General features: G+C 29.5%; 1 protein-coding gene and 1 long non-coding RNA gene across 3 annotated transcripts in view; one reads left to right on the top strand and one right to left on the bottom strand.

The window, feature by feature from the left end:
• The window catches only part of LOC145287723 (adenylate kinase 9-like), a 307,372-nt gene that overhangs the window by 45,697 nt on the left and 239,381 nt on the right, over positions 1-22,294 (top strand). For both annotated transcript variants that reach the window (XM_080135474.1, XM_080135475.1), the window contains exons 5-6: positions 4,403-4,515; positions 17,418-17,525. In XM_080135474.1, coding sequence (XP_079991600.1) covers positions 4,403-4,515; positions 17,418-17,525 — 221 coding nt within the window. The remainder of the gene's footprint in view (positions 1-4,402; positions 4,516-17,417; positions 17,526-22,294) is intronic.
• The window catches only part of LOC145287728 (uncharacterized), a 128,173-nt gene that overhangs the window by 52,225 nt on the left and 53,654 nt on the right, over positions 1-22,294 (bottom strand). The gene's annotated exons all lie outside the window — the stretch shown is intronic.

Here is a 22,294-nt window from a genome sequence, read left to right as displayed (position 1 = left end):
GAGCGTACATGTCCTCCCACCAAGACTCTCTGACTCGACACCGTCATTTGTACATATTGTAAATATACCTTTTCTTTAATACACTTATTATTGCGTTATCTTGTTGTTTGCGTCTTCATTGTATTTCCTTACTAATTATTGTTCAACCGTGCAACCACAACAGTTGGCGACGAGATATGAAGCGTCAAATATAACAGTTTGACGAAGAACTATTTAAAAAAAAAAAAAAAAAAAGTACAACGCAAAGGTTGACCATTTTTTTTAAGGAATGCAAAGTGTTGATGAGCAAACGGATTTTACGCTAAAGAGAAGTTTCAACTCAAGTGAAAAAAAAAAAAACTCTAACGTGGCAAAAACGACAATTTACGCCGTTTTCTGGGAATCCGACTTGCAAACGAATGTAAAAGTGAATTTTTGTTTGTCGCTACACGACAAATCTTACTAAAGGACCAACTTGCAAACAAAAAGCGAACTTTGTTCTGTCGCAAAAACGACAGGTCAGACCCATATTACGAAAAGCAAGGAAGTAACCTACGAAAAAGTTCACCAGTGGATTCTAATTACTGTTCTCCGTAAACAAAACAACAACTAAAGGACTTTTTAATTAATGTTTTGGTTGACGTCGGTACTAAAAGGAAATACCACAGCTAAAACTAAAATTCAAGGAAAGGATTTTTTTTTTTCTTGAAGCTGTCACTGAATAATGGATAATACAGTAAAACGTCACGGGAAAAAAAGGTAATCTCAATTTAAGAGGTATTTTAATTACTAAAATACTAGAGAAAAAAAAACTCAAAGAACTAAATGTACTGCATACATTTATTCAATTGTGACTCGAAAAAAAAAAAAAAAACCAAACTTTTATTTTGTGGAAAGAGTTACTTATTAGTAAGTGCCTAAAAACGGAAAGTCAATTCCATTTCGTGATTCCAGATAAATCTGTTTTATTTTTTTTTGCAGTGTGACTCGCAAAAAGAATATATTATTGCAAGCAGCGATATTATTATTGAAAACAGGAGCTTACAGCAATTTGCTTTTTTGTTGTAACCCAAACCGGTGTATATTGTACATGGTACAATATTTTTTTTTAACTACACACTAAAAAAAAACAAAAAAAAAACATGGAAGACTTATCAAAAATGTTCATGCAATTTTTACAAGCACAGGCTGAGCGGGATGAACGCAGACAAGCTACACAAAACGAGTTTTTGCAAACACAAATACAGGCACAGGCTGACCGCGAGGAAAAGAGAGAGGGCAGATTATTGAAATGGCAGCAGGAACAAGAAGAAAAGCAGAAAATGGCACAATTAAATCTTCATAAAGTTTTTATAATCGTCATAAAGTTTTTATAATCATTATAAAGTTTTTATAATCTTCATAAAGTTTTTATAATTTTCATAAAGTTTTTATAATCGTCATAAAGTTTTTATAATCTTCATAAAGTTTTTATAATCTTCATAAAGTTTTTATAATCTTCATAAAGTTTTTATAATCTTCATAAAGTTTTTATAATTTTCATAAAGTTTTTATAATTTTCATAAAGTTTTTATAATTTTCATAAAGTTTTTATAATTTTCATAAAGTTTTTATAATCTTCATAAAGTTTTTATAATTTTCATAAAGTTTTTATAATCGTCATAAAGTTTTTATAATTTTCATAAAGTTTTTATAATTTTCATAAAGTTTTTATAATTTTCATAAAGTTTTTATAATTTTCATAAAGTTTTTATAATCGTCATAAAGTTTTTATAATTTTCATAAAGTTTTTATAATTTTCATAAAGTTTTTATAATTTTCATAAAGTTTTTATAATCTTCATAAAGTTTTTATAATTTTCATAAAGTTTTTATAATCTTCATAAAGTTTTTATAATTTTCATAAAGTTTTTATAATTTTCATAAAGTTTTTATAATTTTCATAATGTTTTTATAATTTTCATAAAGTTTTTATAATTTTCATAAAGTTTTTATAATTTTCATAAAGTTTTTATAATTTTCATAAAGTTTTTATAATTTTCATAAAGTTTTTATAATCTTCATAAAGTTTTTATAATTTTCATAAAGTTTTTATAATCTTCATAAAGTTTTTATAATTTTCATAAAGTTTTTATAATTTTCATAAAGTTTTTATAATCTTCATAAAGTTTTTATAATCGTCATAAAGTTTTTATAATCTTCATAAAGTTTTTATAATTTTCATAAAGTTTTTATAATTTTCATAAAGTTTTTATAATTTTCATAAAGTTTTTATAATTTTCATAAAGTTTTTATAATCTTCATAAAGTTTTTATAATTTTCATAAAATTTTTATAATTTTCATAAAGTTTTTATAATCGTCATAAAGTTTTTATAATCTTCATAAAGTTTTTATAATTTTCATAAAATTTTTATAATTTTCATAAAGTTTTTATAATCTTCATAAAGTTTTTATAATCGTCATAAAGTTTTTATAATTTTCATAAAGTTTTTATAATTTTCATAAAGTTTTCATAATTTTCATAAAGTTTTTATAATCTTCATAAAGTTTTTATAATTTTCATAAAGTTTTTATAATCTTCATAAAGTTTTTATAATTTTCATAAAGTTTTTATAATTTTCATAAAGTTTTTATAATTTTCATAAAGTTTTTATAATTTTCATAAAGTTTTTATAATCTTCATAAAGTTTTTATAATTTTCATAAAGTTTTTATAATCTTCATAAAGTTTTTATAATTTTCATAAAGTTTTTATAATTTTCATAAAGTTTTTATAATTTTCATAAAGTTTTTATAATTTTCATAAAGTTTTTATAATTTTCATAAAGTTTTTATAATCTTCATAAAGTTTTTATAATTTTCATAAAGTTTTTATAATCTTCATAAAGTTTTTATAATTTTCATAAAGTTTTTATAATTTTCATAAAGTTTTTATAATCTTCATAAAGTTTTTATAATCGTCATAAAGTTTTTATAATCTTCATAAAGTTTTTATAATCGTCATAAAGTTTTTATAATTTTCATAAAGTTTTTATAATTTTCATAAAGTTTTTATAATTTTCATAAAGTTTTTATAATCTTCATAAAGTTTTTATAATTTTCATAAAGTTTTTATAATTTTCATAAAGTTTTTATAATTTTCATAAAGTTTTTATAATTTTCATAAAGTTTTTATAATCTTCATAAAGTTTTTATAATTTTCATAAAGTTTTTATAATTTTCATAAAGTTTTTATAATTTTCATAAAGTTTTTATAATCTTCATAAAGTTTTTATAATCTTCATAAAATGTTTATAATTTTCATAAAGTTTTTATAATCTTCATAAAGTTTTTATAATCGTCATAAAGTATTTATAATCTTCATAAAGTTTTTATAATCTTCATAAAATTTTTATAATTTTCATAAAGTTTTTATAATCTTCATAAAGTTTTTATAATTTTCATAAAGTTTTTATAATCTTCATACAGTTTTTATAATCGTCATAAAGTTTTTATAATTTTCATAAAATTTTTATAATTTTCATAAAGTTTTTATAATCGTCATAAAGTTTTTATAATCTTCATAAAGTTTTTATAATTTTCGTAAAGTTTTTATAATCTTCATAAAGTTTTTATAATCGTCATAAAGTTTTTATAATTTTCATAAAATTTTTATAATTTTCATAAAGTTTTTATAATCGTCATAAAGTTTTTATAATCTTCATAAAGTTTTTATAATTTTCATTAAATTTTTATAATTTTCATAAAGTTTTTATAATCTTCATAAAGTTTTTATAATCTTCATAAAGTTTTTATAATCGTCATAAAGTTTTTATAATCTTCATACAGTTTTTATAATCTTTATAAAGTTTTTATAATCGTCATAAAGTTTTTATAATCTTCATAAAGTTTTTATAATCTTCATAAAATTTTTATAATCTTCATAAAGTTTTTATAATCTTCATAAAGTTTTTATAATCTTCATAAAGTTTTTATAATCTTCATAAAGTTTTTATGATCTTCATAAAATTTTTTTAATCGTCATAAAGTTTTTATAATCGTCATAAAGTTTTTATAATCTTCATAAAGTTTTTATAATCGTCATAAAGTTCTCCATACAATATTTATTGATCTTTTATAGTTAAAAATTTTTTTTAATAATTTTTATTGCTTTTCTATGGTCTCTATAGACATATACTTATAGAATATTTCTTATTTTATAGATTTTTTATATCCTTTTTATAGAATTCTTATTGACTTTTTATAGACTTTATTGATTTTTAAAGATATTTATATTTACAGAGGATTTATGTGACTTTATACAGTCCTTATATGCTTTATTAATAAATCATTTTTAATTTTTAAAATCTTTTTATAGTCTTTATTGATTGAAAATTGTTTTTATTAACTTTTTATGTAGTTTTTACTGATCATTTAATTTGCAGGTTATATTCTGGATGATTATCCGACAATTTCTGAAGACTTCATGAATATCCAGGATCAATTTGAACGAATGAAAACATGGAAATTGACACCAGATTTCATTATAAATTTAAAAGTAATTTATTTTTACCTTTGATCTATGATGATTAATCATCTATCTTGATATGTCCATTTGAAAATATCGTCCATGTTGGTGTCCGTTTTAAATTATCGTCCATGTTTATGTGTCCGTTTTAAATGATCGACCGTGTTGATGTGTCCATTTTAAATTATCGTCCATGTTGATGTGTCCATTTGAAAATATCGTCCATGTTGATGTGTCCGTTTTAAATGATCGACCATGTGGATGTGTCCATTTTAAATTATCGTCCATGTTGATGTGTCCATTTGAAATTATCGTCCATGTTGATGTGTCCATTTTAAATTATAGTCCATGTTGATGTGTCCATTTTAAATTATCGTCCATGTTGATGTGTCCATTTTAAATTATCGTCCATGTTGATGTGTCCATTTTAAATTATAGTCCATCTTGATGTGTCCATTTTAAATTATCGTCCATGTTGATGGATCCATTTTAAATTATCGTCCATGTTGATGTGTCCATTTTAAATTATCGTCCATGTTGATGTGTCCATTTTCAATTATCGTCCATGTTGATGGATCCATTTTAAATTATCGACCATGTTGATGTGTCCATTTTAAATTATCGTCCATGTTGATGTGTCCATTTTAAATTATCGTCCATGTTGATGTGTCCATTTTAAATTATCGTCCATCTTGATGTGTCCATTTTAAATTATCGTCCATCTTGATGTGTCCATTTTAAATTATCGTCCATGTTGATGTATCGATTTTAAATTATCGTCCATCTTGATGGATCAATTTTAAATGATCGACCATGTTGATGTGTCCATTTTAAATTATCGTCCATGTTGATGTGTCCATTTAAAATTATCGTCCATGTTGATGTGTCCATTTTAAATTATCGTCCATCTTGATGAGTCCATTTTAAATTATCGACCATGTTGATGTGTCCATTTTCAATTATCGTCCATGTTGATGTGTCCATTTTAAATTATCGTCCATGTTGATGTGTCCATTTAAAATTATCGTCCATGTTGATGTGTCCATTTAAAATTATCGTCCATGTTGATGAGTCCATTTTAAATTATAGTCCATGTTGATGTGTCCATTTTAAATTATCGTCCATGTTGATGAGTCCATTTTAAATTATCGTCCATGTTGATGTGTCCATTTAAAATTATCGTCCATGTTGATCTGTCCATTTTAAATTATCGTCCATGTTGATGGATGCATTTTAAATTATCGTCCATTTTGATGTGTCCATTTTAAATTATCGTCCATGTTGATGTGTCCATTTTAAATTATCGTCCATGTTGATGGATCCCTTTTAAATTATCGTCCATTTTGATGTGTCCATTTTAAATTATCGTCCATGTTGATGTGTCCATTTTGAATTATCGTCCATGTTGATGGATCCATTTTAAATTATAGTCCATGTTGATGTGTCCATTTCAAATTATCGTCCATCTTGATGTGTCCATTTTGAATTATCGTCCACGTTGATGTGTCCCTTTTAAATTATCGTCCATGTTGATGTGTCCATTTTAAATTATTGTCCATGTTGATGTGTCCATTTTAAGTTATTGTCCATGTTGATGTATCCATTTCAAATTATCGTCCATGTTGATGTATCCATTTTTAATTATCGTCCATGTTGATGTGTCCATTTTAAATTATCGTCCATGTTGATGTGTCCATTTTAAATTATCGTCCATGTTGATGGATCCATTTTAAATTATTGTCCATGTTGATGTATCCATTTTAAATTATCGTCCATGTTGATGTGTCCATTTTAAATTATTGTCCATGTTGATGTGTCCATTTTAAATTATTGTCCATGTTGATGTGTCCATTTTAAATTATTGTCCATGTTGATGTGTCCATTTTAAATTATTGTCCATGTTGATGTGTCCATTTTAAATTATTGTCCATGTTGATGTGTCCATTTTAAATTATCGTTCATCATGATGTGTCCATTTTAAATTATTGTCCATGTTGATATGTCCATTTTCAATTATTGTCCATGTTGATGTGTCCATTTTAAATTATCGTTCATCATGATGTGTCCATTTTAAATTATTGTCGATGTTGATGTATCCATTTTAAATTATTGTCCATGTTGATATGTCCATTTTCAATTATTGTCCATCTTGATGGATCCATTTTAAATTATTGTCCATGTTGATGTATCCATTTTAAATTATCGTCCATGTTGATGTGTCCATTTTAAATTATTGTCCATGTTGATGTGTCCATTTTAAATTATTGTCCATGTTGATGTGTCCATTTTAAATTATTGTCCATGTTGATGTGTCCATTTTAAATTATCGTTCATCATGATGTGTCCATTTTAAATTATTGTCCATGTTGATATGTCCATTTTCAATTATTGTCCATGTTGATGTGTCCATTTTAAATTATTGTCCATGTTGATGTGTCCATTTTAAATTATTGTCCATGTTGATGTGTCCATTTTAAATTATCGTTCATCATGATGTATCCATTTTAAATTATTGTCCATGTTGATGTGTCCATTTTAAATTATTGTCCATGTTGATGTGTCCATTTTAAATTATTGTCCATGTTGATGTGTCCATTTTAAATTATCGTTCATCATGATGTATCCATTTTAAATTATTGTCCATGTTGATATGTCCATTTTCAATTATTGTCCATGTTGATGTTTCCATTTTTAATTATCGTCCATGTTGTTGTGTCCATTTTAAATTATCGTCCATCATAATGTGTCCATTTTAAATTATTGTCGATGTTGATGTATCCATTTTAAATAATCGTCCATGTTGATGTGTCCATTTTAAATTATCGTCCCTCTTGATGTGTCCATTTTAAATTATTGTCGATGTTGATGTATCCATTTTAAATAATCGTCCATGTTGTTGTGTCCATTTTAAATTATCGTCCATCTTGATGTGTCCATTTTAAATTATTGTCGATGTTGATGTATCCATTTTAAATTATCGTCCATGTTGTTGTGTCCATTTTAAATTATCGTCCATCTTGATGGGTCCATTTTAAATTATTGTCCATGTTGATGTATCCATTTCAAATTATCGTCCATGTTGATGTGTCCATTTTAAATTATCGACCATGTTGATGTATCCATTTCAAATTATCGTCCATGTTGATGTGTCCATTTTAAATTATCGTCCATGTTGTGTCCATTTTAAATTATCGTCCATGTTGTTGTGTCCATTTTAAAGTATCGTCCATGTTGATGTGTCCATTTTAAATTATTGTCTATCTTGATGTGTCCATTTTAAATTATAGTCCATGTTGATGTGTCCATTTTAAATTATTGTCCATCTTGATGTGTCAATTTTACATTATCGTCCATGTTGTTGTGTCCATTTTAAATTATTGTCCATCTTGATGTGTAAATTTTAAATTATTGTCTATCTTGATGTGTCCATTTTAAATTATTGTCCATCTTGATGTGTCAATTTAAAATTATCGTCCATGTTGTTGTGTCCATTTTAAATTATCGTCCATGTTGATGTGTCCAGTTTAAATTATTGTCTATCTTGATGTGTCCATTTTAAATTATAGTCCATGTTGATGTGTCCATTTTAAATTATCGTCCATCTTGATGTGTCCATTTTAAATTATCGTCCATCTTGATGTGTTCATATTAAATTATCGTCCATGTTGATGTGTTTATTTTAAATTAATTGATGTGTCCATTTACAATTATTGTCTATCTGGATGTGTCCATTTTAAATCGTCGTCCATGTTGATGTGTCCATTTTAGATTATCGTCCATCTTGGTGTGTCAATTTTAAATTATCGTCCATGTTGTTGTGTCCATTTTAAATTATCGTCCATGTTGATGTGTCCATTTTTAATTATTGTCCATCTTGATGTGTCCATTTTGAATTATTGTCCACCTTGATGTGTCCATTTTAAATTATTGTCTATCTTGATGTGTCCATTTTAAATTATCGTCAATCTTGATGTGCCCATTTTAAATTATTGTCTATCTTAATGTGTCCATTTTAAATTATTGTCCATCTTGATGTGTCCATTTTAAATTATTGTCTATCTTGATGTGTCAATTTTAAATTATTGTCCATCTTGATGTGTTAATTTTAAATTATTGTCCATCTTGATGTGTCCATTTTAAATTATTGTCCATCTTGATGTGTCCATTTTAAATTATTGTCCATCTTGATTTGTCCATTTTAAATTATTGTCCATCTTGATGTGTCAATTTTAAATTATCGTCAATCTTGATGTGTCCATTTTTAATTATCGTCCATGTTGATGTGTCCATTTTTAATTATTGTCCATCTTTATGTGTCCATTTTAAATTATTGTCCATCTTGATGTGTATTTTAAATGATTGTCTATCTTGATGTGTCCATTTTAAATTATCGTCAATCTTGATGTGTCCATTTTAAATTATTGTCCATCTTGATGTGTCCATTTTAAATTATTGTCCATCTTGATGTGTTCATTTTAAATTATCGTCAATCTTGATGTGTCCATTTTAAATTATTGTCTATCTTGATGTGTCCATTTTAAATTATCGTCAATCTTGATGTGTCCATTTTAAATTATTGTCCATGTTGATATGTCCATTTTAAATTATTGTCCATGTTGATGTGTCCATTTTAAATTATTGTCCATGTTGATGTGTCCATTTTAAATTATCGTCAATCTTGATGTATCCATTTTAAATTATCCTCAATCTTGATGTGTCTATTTTAAATTATCGTCCATGTTGATGTGTCCATTTTAAATTATTGTCCATCTTGATGTGTCCGTTTTAAATTATCGTCCATGTTGATGTGTCCATTTTAAATTATTGTCCATCTTGATGTGTCCATTTTAAATTATCGTCAATCTTGATGTATCCATTTTAAATTATCCTCAATCTTGATGTGTCCGTTTTAAATTATCGTCAATCTTGATGTGTCCATTTTAAATTATTGTCCATCTTGATGTGTCCATTTTAAATTATTGTCCATCTTGATGTGTCAATTTTAAATTATCGTCCATGTTGTTGTGTCCATTTTTAATTATCGTCCATGTTGATGTGTCCATTTTTTATTATTGTCTATCTTGATGTGTCCATTTTAAATTATTGTCCATCTAGATGTGTCCATTTTAAATTATTGTCCATCTTGATGTGTCCATTTTAAATTATCGTCAATCTTGATGTGTCCATTTAAAATTATTGTCCATCTTGATGTGTCCATTTTAAATTATTGTCCATCTTGATGTGTCCATTTTAAATTATCGTCAATCTTGATGTGTCCATTTTTAATTATTGTCCATCTTGATGTGTACATTTTTAATTATTGTCCATCTTGATGTGTCCATTTTAAATTATTGTCCATCTTGATGTGTCCATTTTAAATTATCGTCCATGTTGATGTGTCCATTTTAAATTATTGTCTATCTTGATGTGTCCATTTTTAATTATCGTCAATCTTGATGTGTCCATTTTAAATTATTGTCCATCTTGATGTGTCCATTTTAAATTATTGTCAATCTTGATGTGTTCATTTTAAATTATTGTCCATCTTGATGTGTCCATTTTAAATTATCGTTCATCTTGATGTGTTCATTTTAAATTATCGTCCATGTTGATGTGTTCATTTTAAATTATCGTCCATGTTAATGTGTCCATTTACAATTATTGTCTATCTTGATGTGTCCATTTTAAATCGTCGTCCATGTTGATGTATCGATTTTAAATTATCGTCCATGTTGATGTGTCCATTTTAGATTATCGTCCATCATGGTGTGTCCATTTTAAATTATCGTCCATGTTATTGTGTCCATTTTAAATTATCGTCAATGTTGATGTGTCCATTTTAAATTATCGTCCATCTTGATGTGTCCATTTACAATTATTGTCTATCTTGATGTGTCCATTTTAAATTATCGTCCATCTTGATGTGTCCATTTTAAATAATCGTCCATGTTGATGTGTCCATTTTAATTTATCGTCCATCTTGATGTGTCCATTTACAATTATTGCCTATCTTGATGTGTCCATTTTAAATCGTCGTCCATGTTGATGTGTCCATTTTAGATTATCGTCCATCTTGGTGTGTCCATTTTAAATTATCGTCCATGGTGTTGTGTCCATTTTAAATTATCGTCCATGTTGATGTGTCCATTTTTAATTATTGTCCATCATGATGTGTCCATTTTAAATTATTGTCCATGTTGATGTGTCAATTTAAAATTATCGTCCATGTTGATGTGTCCATTTAAATTATCGTCCATCATGATGTGTCCGTTTTAAATTATCGTCCATGTTGATGTGTCAATTTTAAATTGTCGTCCATGTTGATGTGTTCATTTTAAATTATCGTCCATCATGATGTGTCCATTTTAAATTATTGTCCATGTTGATGTGTCCATTTAAATTTATCGTCCATGTTGTTGTGTCCATTTTAAATTATCGTCCATCTTAATGTGTCCATTTTAAATTATCGTCCATGTTAATGTGTCCATTTTAAATTATCGCCCATGTTTATGTGTCCATTTTAAATTATCGTCCATCTTGATGTATCGATTTTAAATGATCGTCAATCTTGATGTATCGATTTTAAATTATTGTCCATGTTGATGTGTCCATTTCAAATTATCGTCCATGTTGTTGTGTCCATTTTGAATTATCGTCCATCTTGATGTGTCCATTTTAAATTATCGTCCATGTTAATGTGTCCATTTTAAATTATCGTCCCTGTTGATGTGTCCATTTTAAATTATCGTCCATCTTGATGTATCGATGTTAAATGATCGTCCATCTTGGTGTGTCCATTTTAAATTATCGTCCATGTTGATGTGTCCATTTTTAATTATTGTCCATCTTGATGTGTCCATTTTAAATTATCGTCCATCTTGTTGTGTCCATTTTAAATTATTGTCTATCTTGATGTATCGATTTTAAATGATCGTCAATCTTGATGTATCGATTTTAAATTATCGTCCATGTTGATGTGTCCATTTTAGATTATCGTCCATCTTGGTGTGTCCATTTTAAATTATCGTCCATGTTGATGTGTCCATTTTAAATTATCGTCCATCTTGATGTATCGATTTTAAATGATCGTCCATCTTGATGTATCGATTTTAAATTATCGTCCATGTTGATGTGTCCATTTTAGTTTATCGTCCATCTTGGTGCGTCCATTTTAAATTATCGTCCATGTTGTTGTGTCCATTTTAAATTATCGTCCATGTTGATATGTCCATTTTAAATTATTGTCCATGTTGTTGTGTCCATTTTAAATTATCGTCCATCTTGATGTGTCCATTTTAAATTATTGTCCATGTTGATGTGTCCATTTTAAATTATCGTCCATGTTGATGTGTCCATTTTAAATTATCGTCCATGTTGATGTGTCCATTTTAAATTATCGTCCATGTTGATGTGTTCATTTTAAATTATCGTCCATGTTGATGTGTCCATTTTAAATTATCGTCCATGTTAATGTGTCCATTTTAAATTATCGTCCATGTTGATGTGTCCATTTTAAATTATCGTCCATGTTGATGTGTTCATTTAAAATTATCGTCCATGTTGATGTGTCCATTTTAAATTATCGTCCATGTTAATGTGTCCATTTTAAATTATCGTCCATGTTGATGTGTCCATTTTAAATTATCGTCCATGTTAATGTGTCCATTTTAAATTATCGTCCATGTTGATGTGTCCATTTTAAATTATCGTCCATGTTAATGTGTCCATTTTAAATTATCGTCCATGTTGATGTGTCCATTTTAAATTATCGTCCATGTTGATGTGTCCATTTTAAATTATCGTCCATGTTAATGTGTCCATTTTAAATTATCGTCCATGTTGATGTGTCCATTTTAAATTATCGTCTATGTTAATGTGTCCATTTTAAATTATCGTCCATGTTGATGTGTCCATTTTAAATTATCGTCCATGTTAATGTGTCCATTTTAAATTATCGTCCATGTTAATGTGTCCATTTTAAATTATCGTCCATGTTGATGTGTCCATTTTAAATGATCGTCCATCTTGATGTGTCCATTTTAAATGCTAGAATGTGTGAACAGCTTTTAGAAATGAACTTTAATCAAATTAGCCAATCTCTTATGAAATCTTAATTTCTCTCAAGTCCATCTTCATCACTTATTCCCCTGCCAACTGAACCTGGACTACATCTATTAACCCAATATCTCTCGTCAATTGTTTTAATGTAGCTATTTCTTTACACATCCATCTGGTCATTCTCATATATTTTCTCTCCATTCAACCCATGTCCTCAACCTTCACTGGCCATGTTTCATTTTCATACATCATCACACCTCATACACATGCCTAATAGACTCTTCTCTTGGTGTACTGTGGTAACACTGCTGCTTAGTAATGACAGTAATGTCCTGGAACTTAATTCCACGATTCAACATTTTTGTAGTCGCAATAACACTTGCTCCTCCATGTGTGTCAATTTCATATATAAACGGCTATATGCCTGTCTGTCTGTCTGTCTCCATATTTTCCAACTCTATCTTCTCCGAAACTAACAATCACAGAGCGGTGTTAGGGACCTCAAATGATGGGTCTTTAGCCGATGTAAATGGTTTTTAAGCGGTCAAAAATAGATTAAAATTGAAAAAAATCGTTATACATTTTGTACATTAATCTCAATTTATTTTTAATTTTTAATATTTTCATATGCGTGTTATGTTGGTACAGTGGTAACGTCACCAGCTTTGATGTTACAATTTCGGTTTCGATTCTAGCTGATGGCACCCAAATATTTTTTTTTTTTAAACTTTTGAAATCACGACTCTATAAAAATATATACGAAATCTGGACAAATTAAAATATCATAATTAAGCGTATTGTACGACTGAGTAAAGCCCCCCCTCCCCGCTAGTGTTTAAACAAAAAACAACAAAAAAAAAAAAAAAACTTCGGAACAACCACAATCGTTTTACCATCCAAATAAACTGATATATCCTGCGGTGGGTGACCGTAATAAAAGGATATTCAAGAAAGGTATTCCACAAGGAAAATAAATGGATAAAGAGATTCTGAAGTAATAAAGAAATAGAGAAGTTTATTGAGAATATTTACAGAGACAGCATGTTACGTTTTTTAAGTGTTCCCGCCCAGGGAAAGCTCTCACAACCGGTGACCGGTGATAACGTTCTTTCGATAAAAAGTTCCGGCGGTGAATTGCTCATCTCGCCATAACACCTCCCTCTAAGACAATTTCTCCCAAGAGAATTTGGCTTAATATCGTTTGCTTTTTGGCTTGGGGCTCAGCCGGTTAACTTTTCTTTTCACCCTTGTACTTTTTCTCCTCAATATCGTTTGAGTGGGTGGAGTTGGTGCAGAAGCTGGAACTCTCAAATCTGGAGTAAGTTCTGTTAAGGGTTGGGGAATATTAAAAGAATCATACAAAACCTCTAGGGGCAGGTCATTTTCTTCTGCCTGTTTGTAGTCATCAGTGTGTCGCGGTCTTAGCTGATTTATATGCCTGCGACAGTCGAATTTATTACTTCTTACAGAATATAGCATGTGTCCGATTCTTTTCATGATAATCCCCTCCTCCCAAAAATTTTTTCCACTTCTGTAATTCAGGAAGAATATTCTGTCACCAGGTTTGTAAAACCTTGTTGGAAAATTTTCTTTTGTTGTTGTTACTCTGGTTGCACTTGGTAAAATTCTGTCAAATACAGATCTGATTTTCCATGCAAACATCAGTTCGGCTGGTGACGAACCGGTATCAGTGTTTGGGTTCAGAGTTATCCTGTACACCGATAAAAATTGTTCAAGACTCTTCTCGTCAGTGTCCATACCTTGGTTTTTCTTCAAAGCTCTTTTGAATGTATCGATGAACCTCTCTTCTAGGCCATTTGACCTTGGGTGGTAGATTGCCGTTGTTAAATGTTCAATGGCTAGAGCCTTGCAGAATTCTTCAAATTCTTTGCTGGTAAATTGGGTGCCATTGTCGCTGACAATAGTTTTAGGCACTACAAAACGACTGAAGAGAACTCTTAGTGCATCTATTGTACTCATCGAAGTAGGGTGTTTGTATTTAAACACTTCTGGCCATTTTGTGAAACTGTCGACGACCACTAAGAAATACTGTCCATTTAAAGGACCTGCATAATCGATATGTAACCGAGTCCACGGTGTATCAGTCTTTGGCCACAGTTGTATCTGCACAGGTGGTGCCTTTCCTGCTAGCTGACACCCTTGACACTCTCTTACAAGATTTTCAATGTCCTGGTTCATCCTAGGCCAATACATATATCCACGCATTAAAGCTTTCATTCTCGACATGCCTGGATGACCACTATGAAATTCTTTTAAAATTCTTCTCTGAAGCGTAGTCGGTATGACGACTCTGTCTGCGTACATCAAGGTTTGAGCACAAATGGAAAATGGTAAAATTTTAGAGTCTTTCTTTGATTTTCCATTTAGTTGCACCAACTTTTTAATTTTCACAATATAATCATCCTTTTCTGCTGCCTTATTTATTTCGTCTAGAGTCACTAGTAACTCTCTGATTGTGTTGCACAGTAATCCGGAGAGTTCTTTTTCCTCTGTCAATGCAGCTATTACTGTGTCTTCCAAAGGTTCAGCACACTTTTGGATGAGCCTGGACAATCCATCTGCATGTCCGATATTTTTGGATGAAATGTACTCCATTTTAAAGTTATAATTTAGTAGAATTATGCTCCATCGTTGGAGTCTGTTCGCAGTGTGCGTAGGTATGCCTTTTTTAGAGCAAAATATAGTCAATAAGGGTTGGTGGTCGGTTTGAAAAGTAAACATCCTTCCATGAATAAATCTATGGAATTTTTTAATGGCATAAATAATCGCCAAGCTTTCTTTTTCAATTTGAAAATAGTTTCTTTCAGCCGGCAAAAGTGATCTGGATGCATGGGCTATTGGCTTTGTTGATCCATCTTCAAGTTTATGGAGAAGAACTGCTCCTACTCCGTAGTCACTTGCATCTGATGCAACAATCAATTCTTTCTGTGGATCAAAATGTGCTAGAGCTAAATCTGATAGCAGGCATTTCTTAATATCTTCAAACGCATTTTGGCATTCTTTTGACCAAATCCACTTTTGTCCTTTTTTTAACAAATCATTCAATGGTGCTCTTAACTTATGCATGTTTGGAATATAAATAGCATAATATTGAGCCAAACCCCAAAAGGATTGTAACTGGGCAACATTATTGGGTGCTGGCATCCTCTCGATTGCTTCTGTTCTCTGAGGATCCGGTCTTCTGCCTTGGCTGTCGATAATTTGACCAAGATATTTTATCTGTTTTAAAAAGAATTCACATTTTTCGGCACTTAACTTGAAACCAAATTCCTCAATTCTTTGGAAAACTGCTCTGATGTGTTCCTTATGTTCCTGTACATTTTTACTTTTGACAAGGATGTCATCCAAATATGCGATTGCAACATCTAAATCAGCAAGCATCGTATCCATTATTTGCTGAAATAGTGCTGGGGCCACTTTTAATCCAAAAGGAAATTTTTAGGCAATATCAAATTCGTGAATTTAGTATTTTCTTCTGTGCCCATTTTTTGGAGTAATAGTGTTATTTTTTCCTCATCCGACCACTTCTCGCATCGTTTTGTAAATATCGTTTCAAACCTACGATAATAGGCTGGAAAAGTGTCACCTTTTTCTGGGTCATATTTAAACTCTGAAAGCGAGTTCGCTATACCCTCAGCCGAAAAAAATCTGGATGCACCCTCCTTAGATTTTTCTGACAAAATCGTTTCACAAAATAAGCGATTATCCGTCGTTTGTTGTATTACAAGAGTTTCGAAACGTTCTTGTTGAATTAGCATTTGTTTTTGAAAATCGATTTGGGCTTTTTGTTGAGCGATTAAACTCCCAGTTAACGTTTTCGTCAATGTCGCTATTTGTTCCGATGTCATTTTCTATTTAAATGTATCAATAGCAAGTTAACGTATACCATAGAGAAAGAAAAAAAATATTGTTCAAAAACAAGATGCTTATTTTCACAGAAAATTGTCAACACATAGGAAAGTTCCGAAAAAAAAAAATTACCGTTAAAATAACACTTGATAAAAATTTCAAGAGACTCTTTTTTCGTCTACTTCAGCAGACACACGTAAACTTCTTTTAAAAATTTTCTTTATTAAATAAACACAGATTCCTCAGTATTGTTCATTTGTTGGTTTTTTATCGTATTAACCAAATACAAAAAACACGTCCGTTAATCATGAAGAAAGTCACAATTTACACACACACACACACGTCATATAACGTCAACTCTTTGGGAGTTTAAAAAGAGAAAAACGGAGTTTAACTCGTCAATAATATAAAAATTATTTTTTACTTGCGTAAATTTGTGGCAGACACCAGTCTTTCGCTTTCTAAGAAGCTTTTTCTTCAATTAAAAGTGAACTTTGTGAGCAACAATTTTCAGAATGTTCTCGGTTACCACATGTTTTTTTTTTTTTAGATGAATTTACAGTTCGTATCTCATCTTCGTTGCCAGTTGATATATCCTGCGGTGGGTGACCGTAATAAAAGGATATTCAAGAAAGGTATTCCACAAGGAAAATAAATGGATAAAGAGGTTCTGAAGTAATAAAGAAATAGAGAAGTTTATTGAGAATATTTACAGAGACAGCATGTTACGTTTTTTAAGTGTTCCCGCCCAGGGAAAGCTCTCACAACCGGTGACCGGTGATAACGTTCTTTCGATAAAAAGTTCCGGCGGTGAATTGCTCATCTCGCCATAACAGAAACTTCCTTCACATCTAAGTTCTCATCTTACACTTACATGACTTTTATATGATTCCCATGTTTTATAACTGGAGTGCTTCAAGTATAATTGATCCAACATGTTATACACTGTATACCTTTTATGCCATCTTCATCTTTTATATGTCTACTACTTTATTATTTTTCAGATCCCTGATGAAGATTTAATAACACGTCGGACTTTTCAACGAATAGATCCTCAAACAGGAACGATTTACACTGAGGAAGTCTACAATGCTTCAAAGCGGCCCAAAAAGGTAATTTCACCTTTTCAGCATTCATTTGGAAACTAGCTGGCATCTCAGCGTTGCCCGGTCGTACAATACGTTTAAACATGATATTTTAATTCATGCAGATTGCCTATGTTTTATTAAAGAATCAATCATCTATTGATTATTATATATTGATTATTATATATTGATTATTATCTATTGATTATTATATATTGATTATTATATATTGATTATTATATATTGAATATTATATATTGATTATTATATATTGAATATAATATATTGATTATTATATATTGAATATAATATATTGATTATTATATATTGATTATTATATATTGAATATAATATATTGATTATTATATATTGATTATTATATATTGAATATAATATATTGATTATTATATATTGATTATTATATATTGATTATTATATATTGAATATTATGTATTGAATGTTATATATTGAATATAATATATTGATTATTATATATTGAATATAATATATTGATTATTATATATTGATTATTATATATTGATTATTATATATTGAATATTATATATTGATTATAATATAATGATTATTATATATTGATTATTATATATTGATTATTATATATTGAATATAATATATTGATTATTATATATTGAATATAATATATTGATTATTATATATTGATTATTATATATAGAATATAATATATTGATTATTATATATTGATTATTATATATTGATTATTATATATTGAATGTTATATATTGAATATTATATATTGAATGTTATATATTGAATATTATATATTGAATGTTATATATTGATTATTATATATTGATTATTATATATTGATTATTATATATTGAATGTTATATATTGAATAGTATATATTGAATGTTATATATTGAATATAATATATTGATTATTATATATTGAATATTATATATTGAATGTTATATATTGATTATTATATATTGAATGTTATATATTGAATGTTATATATTGATTATTATATATTGAATATTATATATTGATTATTATATATTGATTATTATATATTGAATATTATATATTGAATGTTATATATTGAATGTTATATATTGATTATTATGTATTGAATATTATATATTGAATATTATATATTGAATGTTATATATTGAATATAATATATTGATTATTATATATTGAATATTATATATTGAATGTTATATATTGATTATTATGTATTGAATATTATATATTGAATGTTATATATTGATTATTATATATTGAATGTTATATATTGAATGTTATATATTGATTATTATATATTGAATATTATATATTGATTATTATATATTGATTATTATATATTGAATATTATATATTGATTATTATATATTGAATGTTATATATTGAATGTTATATATTGAATATTATATATTGAATATTATATATTATGAGGAATAATTCACTCTGTGGATTAATTAGCAAAACATGAAATAAAAAAAAAATAATGATGATGTCCTTCATCAAATTCCGTCTGTGTTTGTTTACAATATCATGTCAGCTGATATTTGGCCTTGATGATGAATGCCCTGGAAAAGTCATTTCTGATTAATGTTTAGTTTTAAAATATGCAAACGAAGAAATGATTTGCAGTGATTTTAAATAGTACTCTTCTTTTATCGTACATTGAACTCATTAATAAGAAAAAAATAAAATAAAATGGTGAGGTACACCCAGGCTTGAACAAGGGATCATTTGATCTGTAGTCGAATGCTTTACCATTAAGCTATACCTCCACATTATAATAAACCGTTTTTTTTTTTAGCAGAAATGATTTGCTGAGATTTTATTATTTTCCTTGGCCGGTGTAATGTAAAATATTCCCCTGTAAAATTTACTCTTTTTATCTATAAGAGAGAAAAACTATTTTTAAGATCGGATTTATTTTTATTTCTATTTTTGATACTTATCGGATGAATTTCTGTACAAAACATATCTAAGAACACTGCCAGACATATAAATTATCTTTGTGTGAAATTTGCAAAAGATAGGCTGAGCCGTTTCGGAACCTATGAGGAACTCACACACACATACACACAAAGTGACTTTTATATAAGAGTAGAGACTCTTAAAAAATCTGTGAATCATTAAAATGGATTTTATTTCGTTTTCAGCGTGAAAAAATTGTTTACGAAAGAACAAAGAATTTTGTCTGAACAATTTTGGTTTTATTTATTGAAATTTTCATTCAATGATTTTTGAAGTTGGATGTTGCAATCTGTATTGCTTGGAAAGAAGCTACTGGAATAGGAAGATGAATTACAATGAGACATCAAAACAGTGAAATGATGAAGACCATAAGATTAACGAATCAAATGAACTGGAACAAAGGAAGCAGAGAGTAGATAGAACAATTCTGAATTCATAATAGTATTTTTTTTTCATGGAAATTACTCAAGACAGCAAAATTTTAGTATCGTCCACTTTGACGATCGAACCTTTAAAAGACTATCATCTAGAGTTCCTATTTACAATGCCTCCCCACAGGACAGAGTTAGACACCAGGGTCGTTTTTTAATGTGGAGAAAAGGATTTCAAAAATAAAAATTCTCTCAGTCGTGAAGGATTTCTCCTCCACTGACAGAAAACAAGAAATTGAAGTGCAGCATCTGAAGAACAGATACTACACTTTGATCTTATATCTTTACCTGTTTCACCACAAGTCCTGGTAGACAAATCTAGAACAAATTCTTGTTTTTAGCTGTGCAGTTACTTATCACTTATTATGTATTAGTGTGGGCACCCGGCGTTGCCCGGGTGTTTGGAGGTGTGTGTTGAGCAAAAAAAACAAAAAAGTGGTAGTAGGCAGGCAGGCTTTAACCCGTACCACGAAAGAGGAAAAGAACGTGAAGAAAAAAAAAAAAAGAAAACCGTGATGTTTTTGCCATTGTGTCCATCGTCAAACCGGAAGTAGCGAAGGTTTAAATTAAGGCTAGTCAATTGAAAAGAGGGGATAACTTTCGAAAATATTGGCGAAAAAAGCGACCCCCACCCCGTGTAGAAAAGTGCCAGTTTTAGGAGACTTGAACCTATTCTTGTTTTTAGATGTGCAATTACTTATCACTTATGTATTGCACACACGCACACACACACACGCACGCACGCGCGCGCACACACACACACATACACACACATATATAAAGACACATTTTTGGTTTAAAGTGGGACAGTTTCATTCCTGATACATGTGTATTGAATAAGGTCAAAACCACCAGTATTCTATCACTGTTATAAAGAACCAGATGTGTTGGCGGGTCATCTTGTCCGGCTTGATGACTATCGACTCCCAAGACAGTTATGGTGAGCTCCTTCTGTGCAAAAGACCCCAGCACAAGCCCAAAAAACGTTTTTGTGATAGCATCAAGGAGAGTTTGGTGAGCTTTCATATTCCTGTTGACAGTTGGGAGTCCCTAGCATATGATCGCAAGCAGTGAATGACACTGATATACAGGGACGCAGAATACTTTGAAGCAGCCAAGATAGACCAAGCGAAGCTCAAGGATGCATGTAGGAAGCAGCAAACCTTGCCACCCATCAATGAAGATCTATGAATTTGTGAGGTGTGTGATTGGCTCTGTTGTCCAAGGCAGATCTTGTTAATCACATGAAAGTGCACGATGATACGGGTCCTGTTGCTGTTGGTTTCATCCAAACCAATGACCATCATCGATGTCATGTCTGCTTGAAGGTATATAAGTCGCTGGCAGGATTGAAAAGTTATCATCGGGCACATGGATATTCAGTTACTGAGGGCATGACACTTATCTGACAAAATGTCACAATCATATATATATATATATATATATATATATATATATATATATATATATATACAGTAGCGTCCAAAAGTTAAGGGCTAGTAAAACCTTAGCAAGTTTAACCATATATTTGAAACAAATACACACGAACAACAAAAAATTACTTCACAATTATATAGGTAACATGTATATCTTCAATGGGTCATAATTTCGTTAGCCTACACTAAGTATTTTTTGAATAACTACCATTTTAAATAAAATTGTTCAAAATTTGTGTGTCCAAAAGTTAAGGGCTAACACGATTGCGGCTTTTGTCCTTGCTGTGAATGGCTGAAATTACCAACTAACTAGTATTTGGTAAACAAACCCTTGCTATTTATGACTTATTGACACCTCTTGGCACAGGAATCCACCAACTTCTTGCAAAACGCTGGCGTTATTGCACTCCATTCAGCATGTAAGCACTGCCAGAGTTCTTCTTGATTTTTTGGGCACTGAAATTGAGCACGTTCACCAACTATTTTCCAGATATTCTCAATAGGATTAAGATCTGAACTCTGAGGGGGCCAACGCATTGTTTCAACTTCTTCCTCATCTAAAAATGTTTTTACTTTCTTAGCAGTGTGACAAGGAGCGTTATCCTGCATGAAAATTGCAGGTTGATAGAGCGACGACCGAAGACTAGGAACTGCATGCTGCCGTAGAATCTGCTTATAAACTTCTGCATTTATTCCACCTTGCAGACAAATCAGTAGTCCACAGCCTGCAGCTGACATAACGCCCCAAACCATTACACTTCCTCCTCCAAATTTCACAGTTTTTTTCACGCACTTAACCTCCAATCTCTCACCAGTTCTTCGCCGGACATACGTGTTGCCATCAGATCCGATAACATTAAACTTCGATTCATCACTACAGTGCACACGGGACCAGTTTTCGGTTGTCCACACAACGTGTTCTTGGGCAAAAGCGAGGCGGAGTTTCTGATTCTTT

This window comes from Euprymna scolopes, chromosome 11, assembly GCF_053919585.1.
Source record: "Euprymna scolopes isolate OS-2025 chromosome 11, ASM5391958v1, whole genome shotgun sequence".
Taxonomy (NCBI): domain Eukaryota; kingdom Metazoa; phylum Mollusca; class Cephalopoda; order Sepiida; family Sepiolidae; genus Euprymna; species Euprymna scolopes.
Note: the sequence above shows the minus strand (reverse complement) of the source record. Positions and strands in the feature narration are given on the sequence as shown.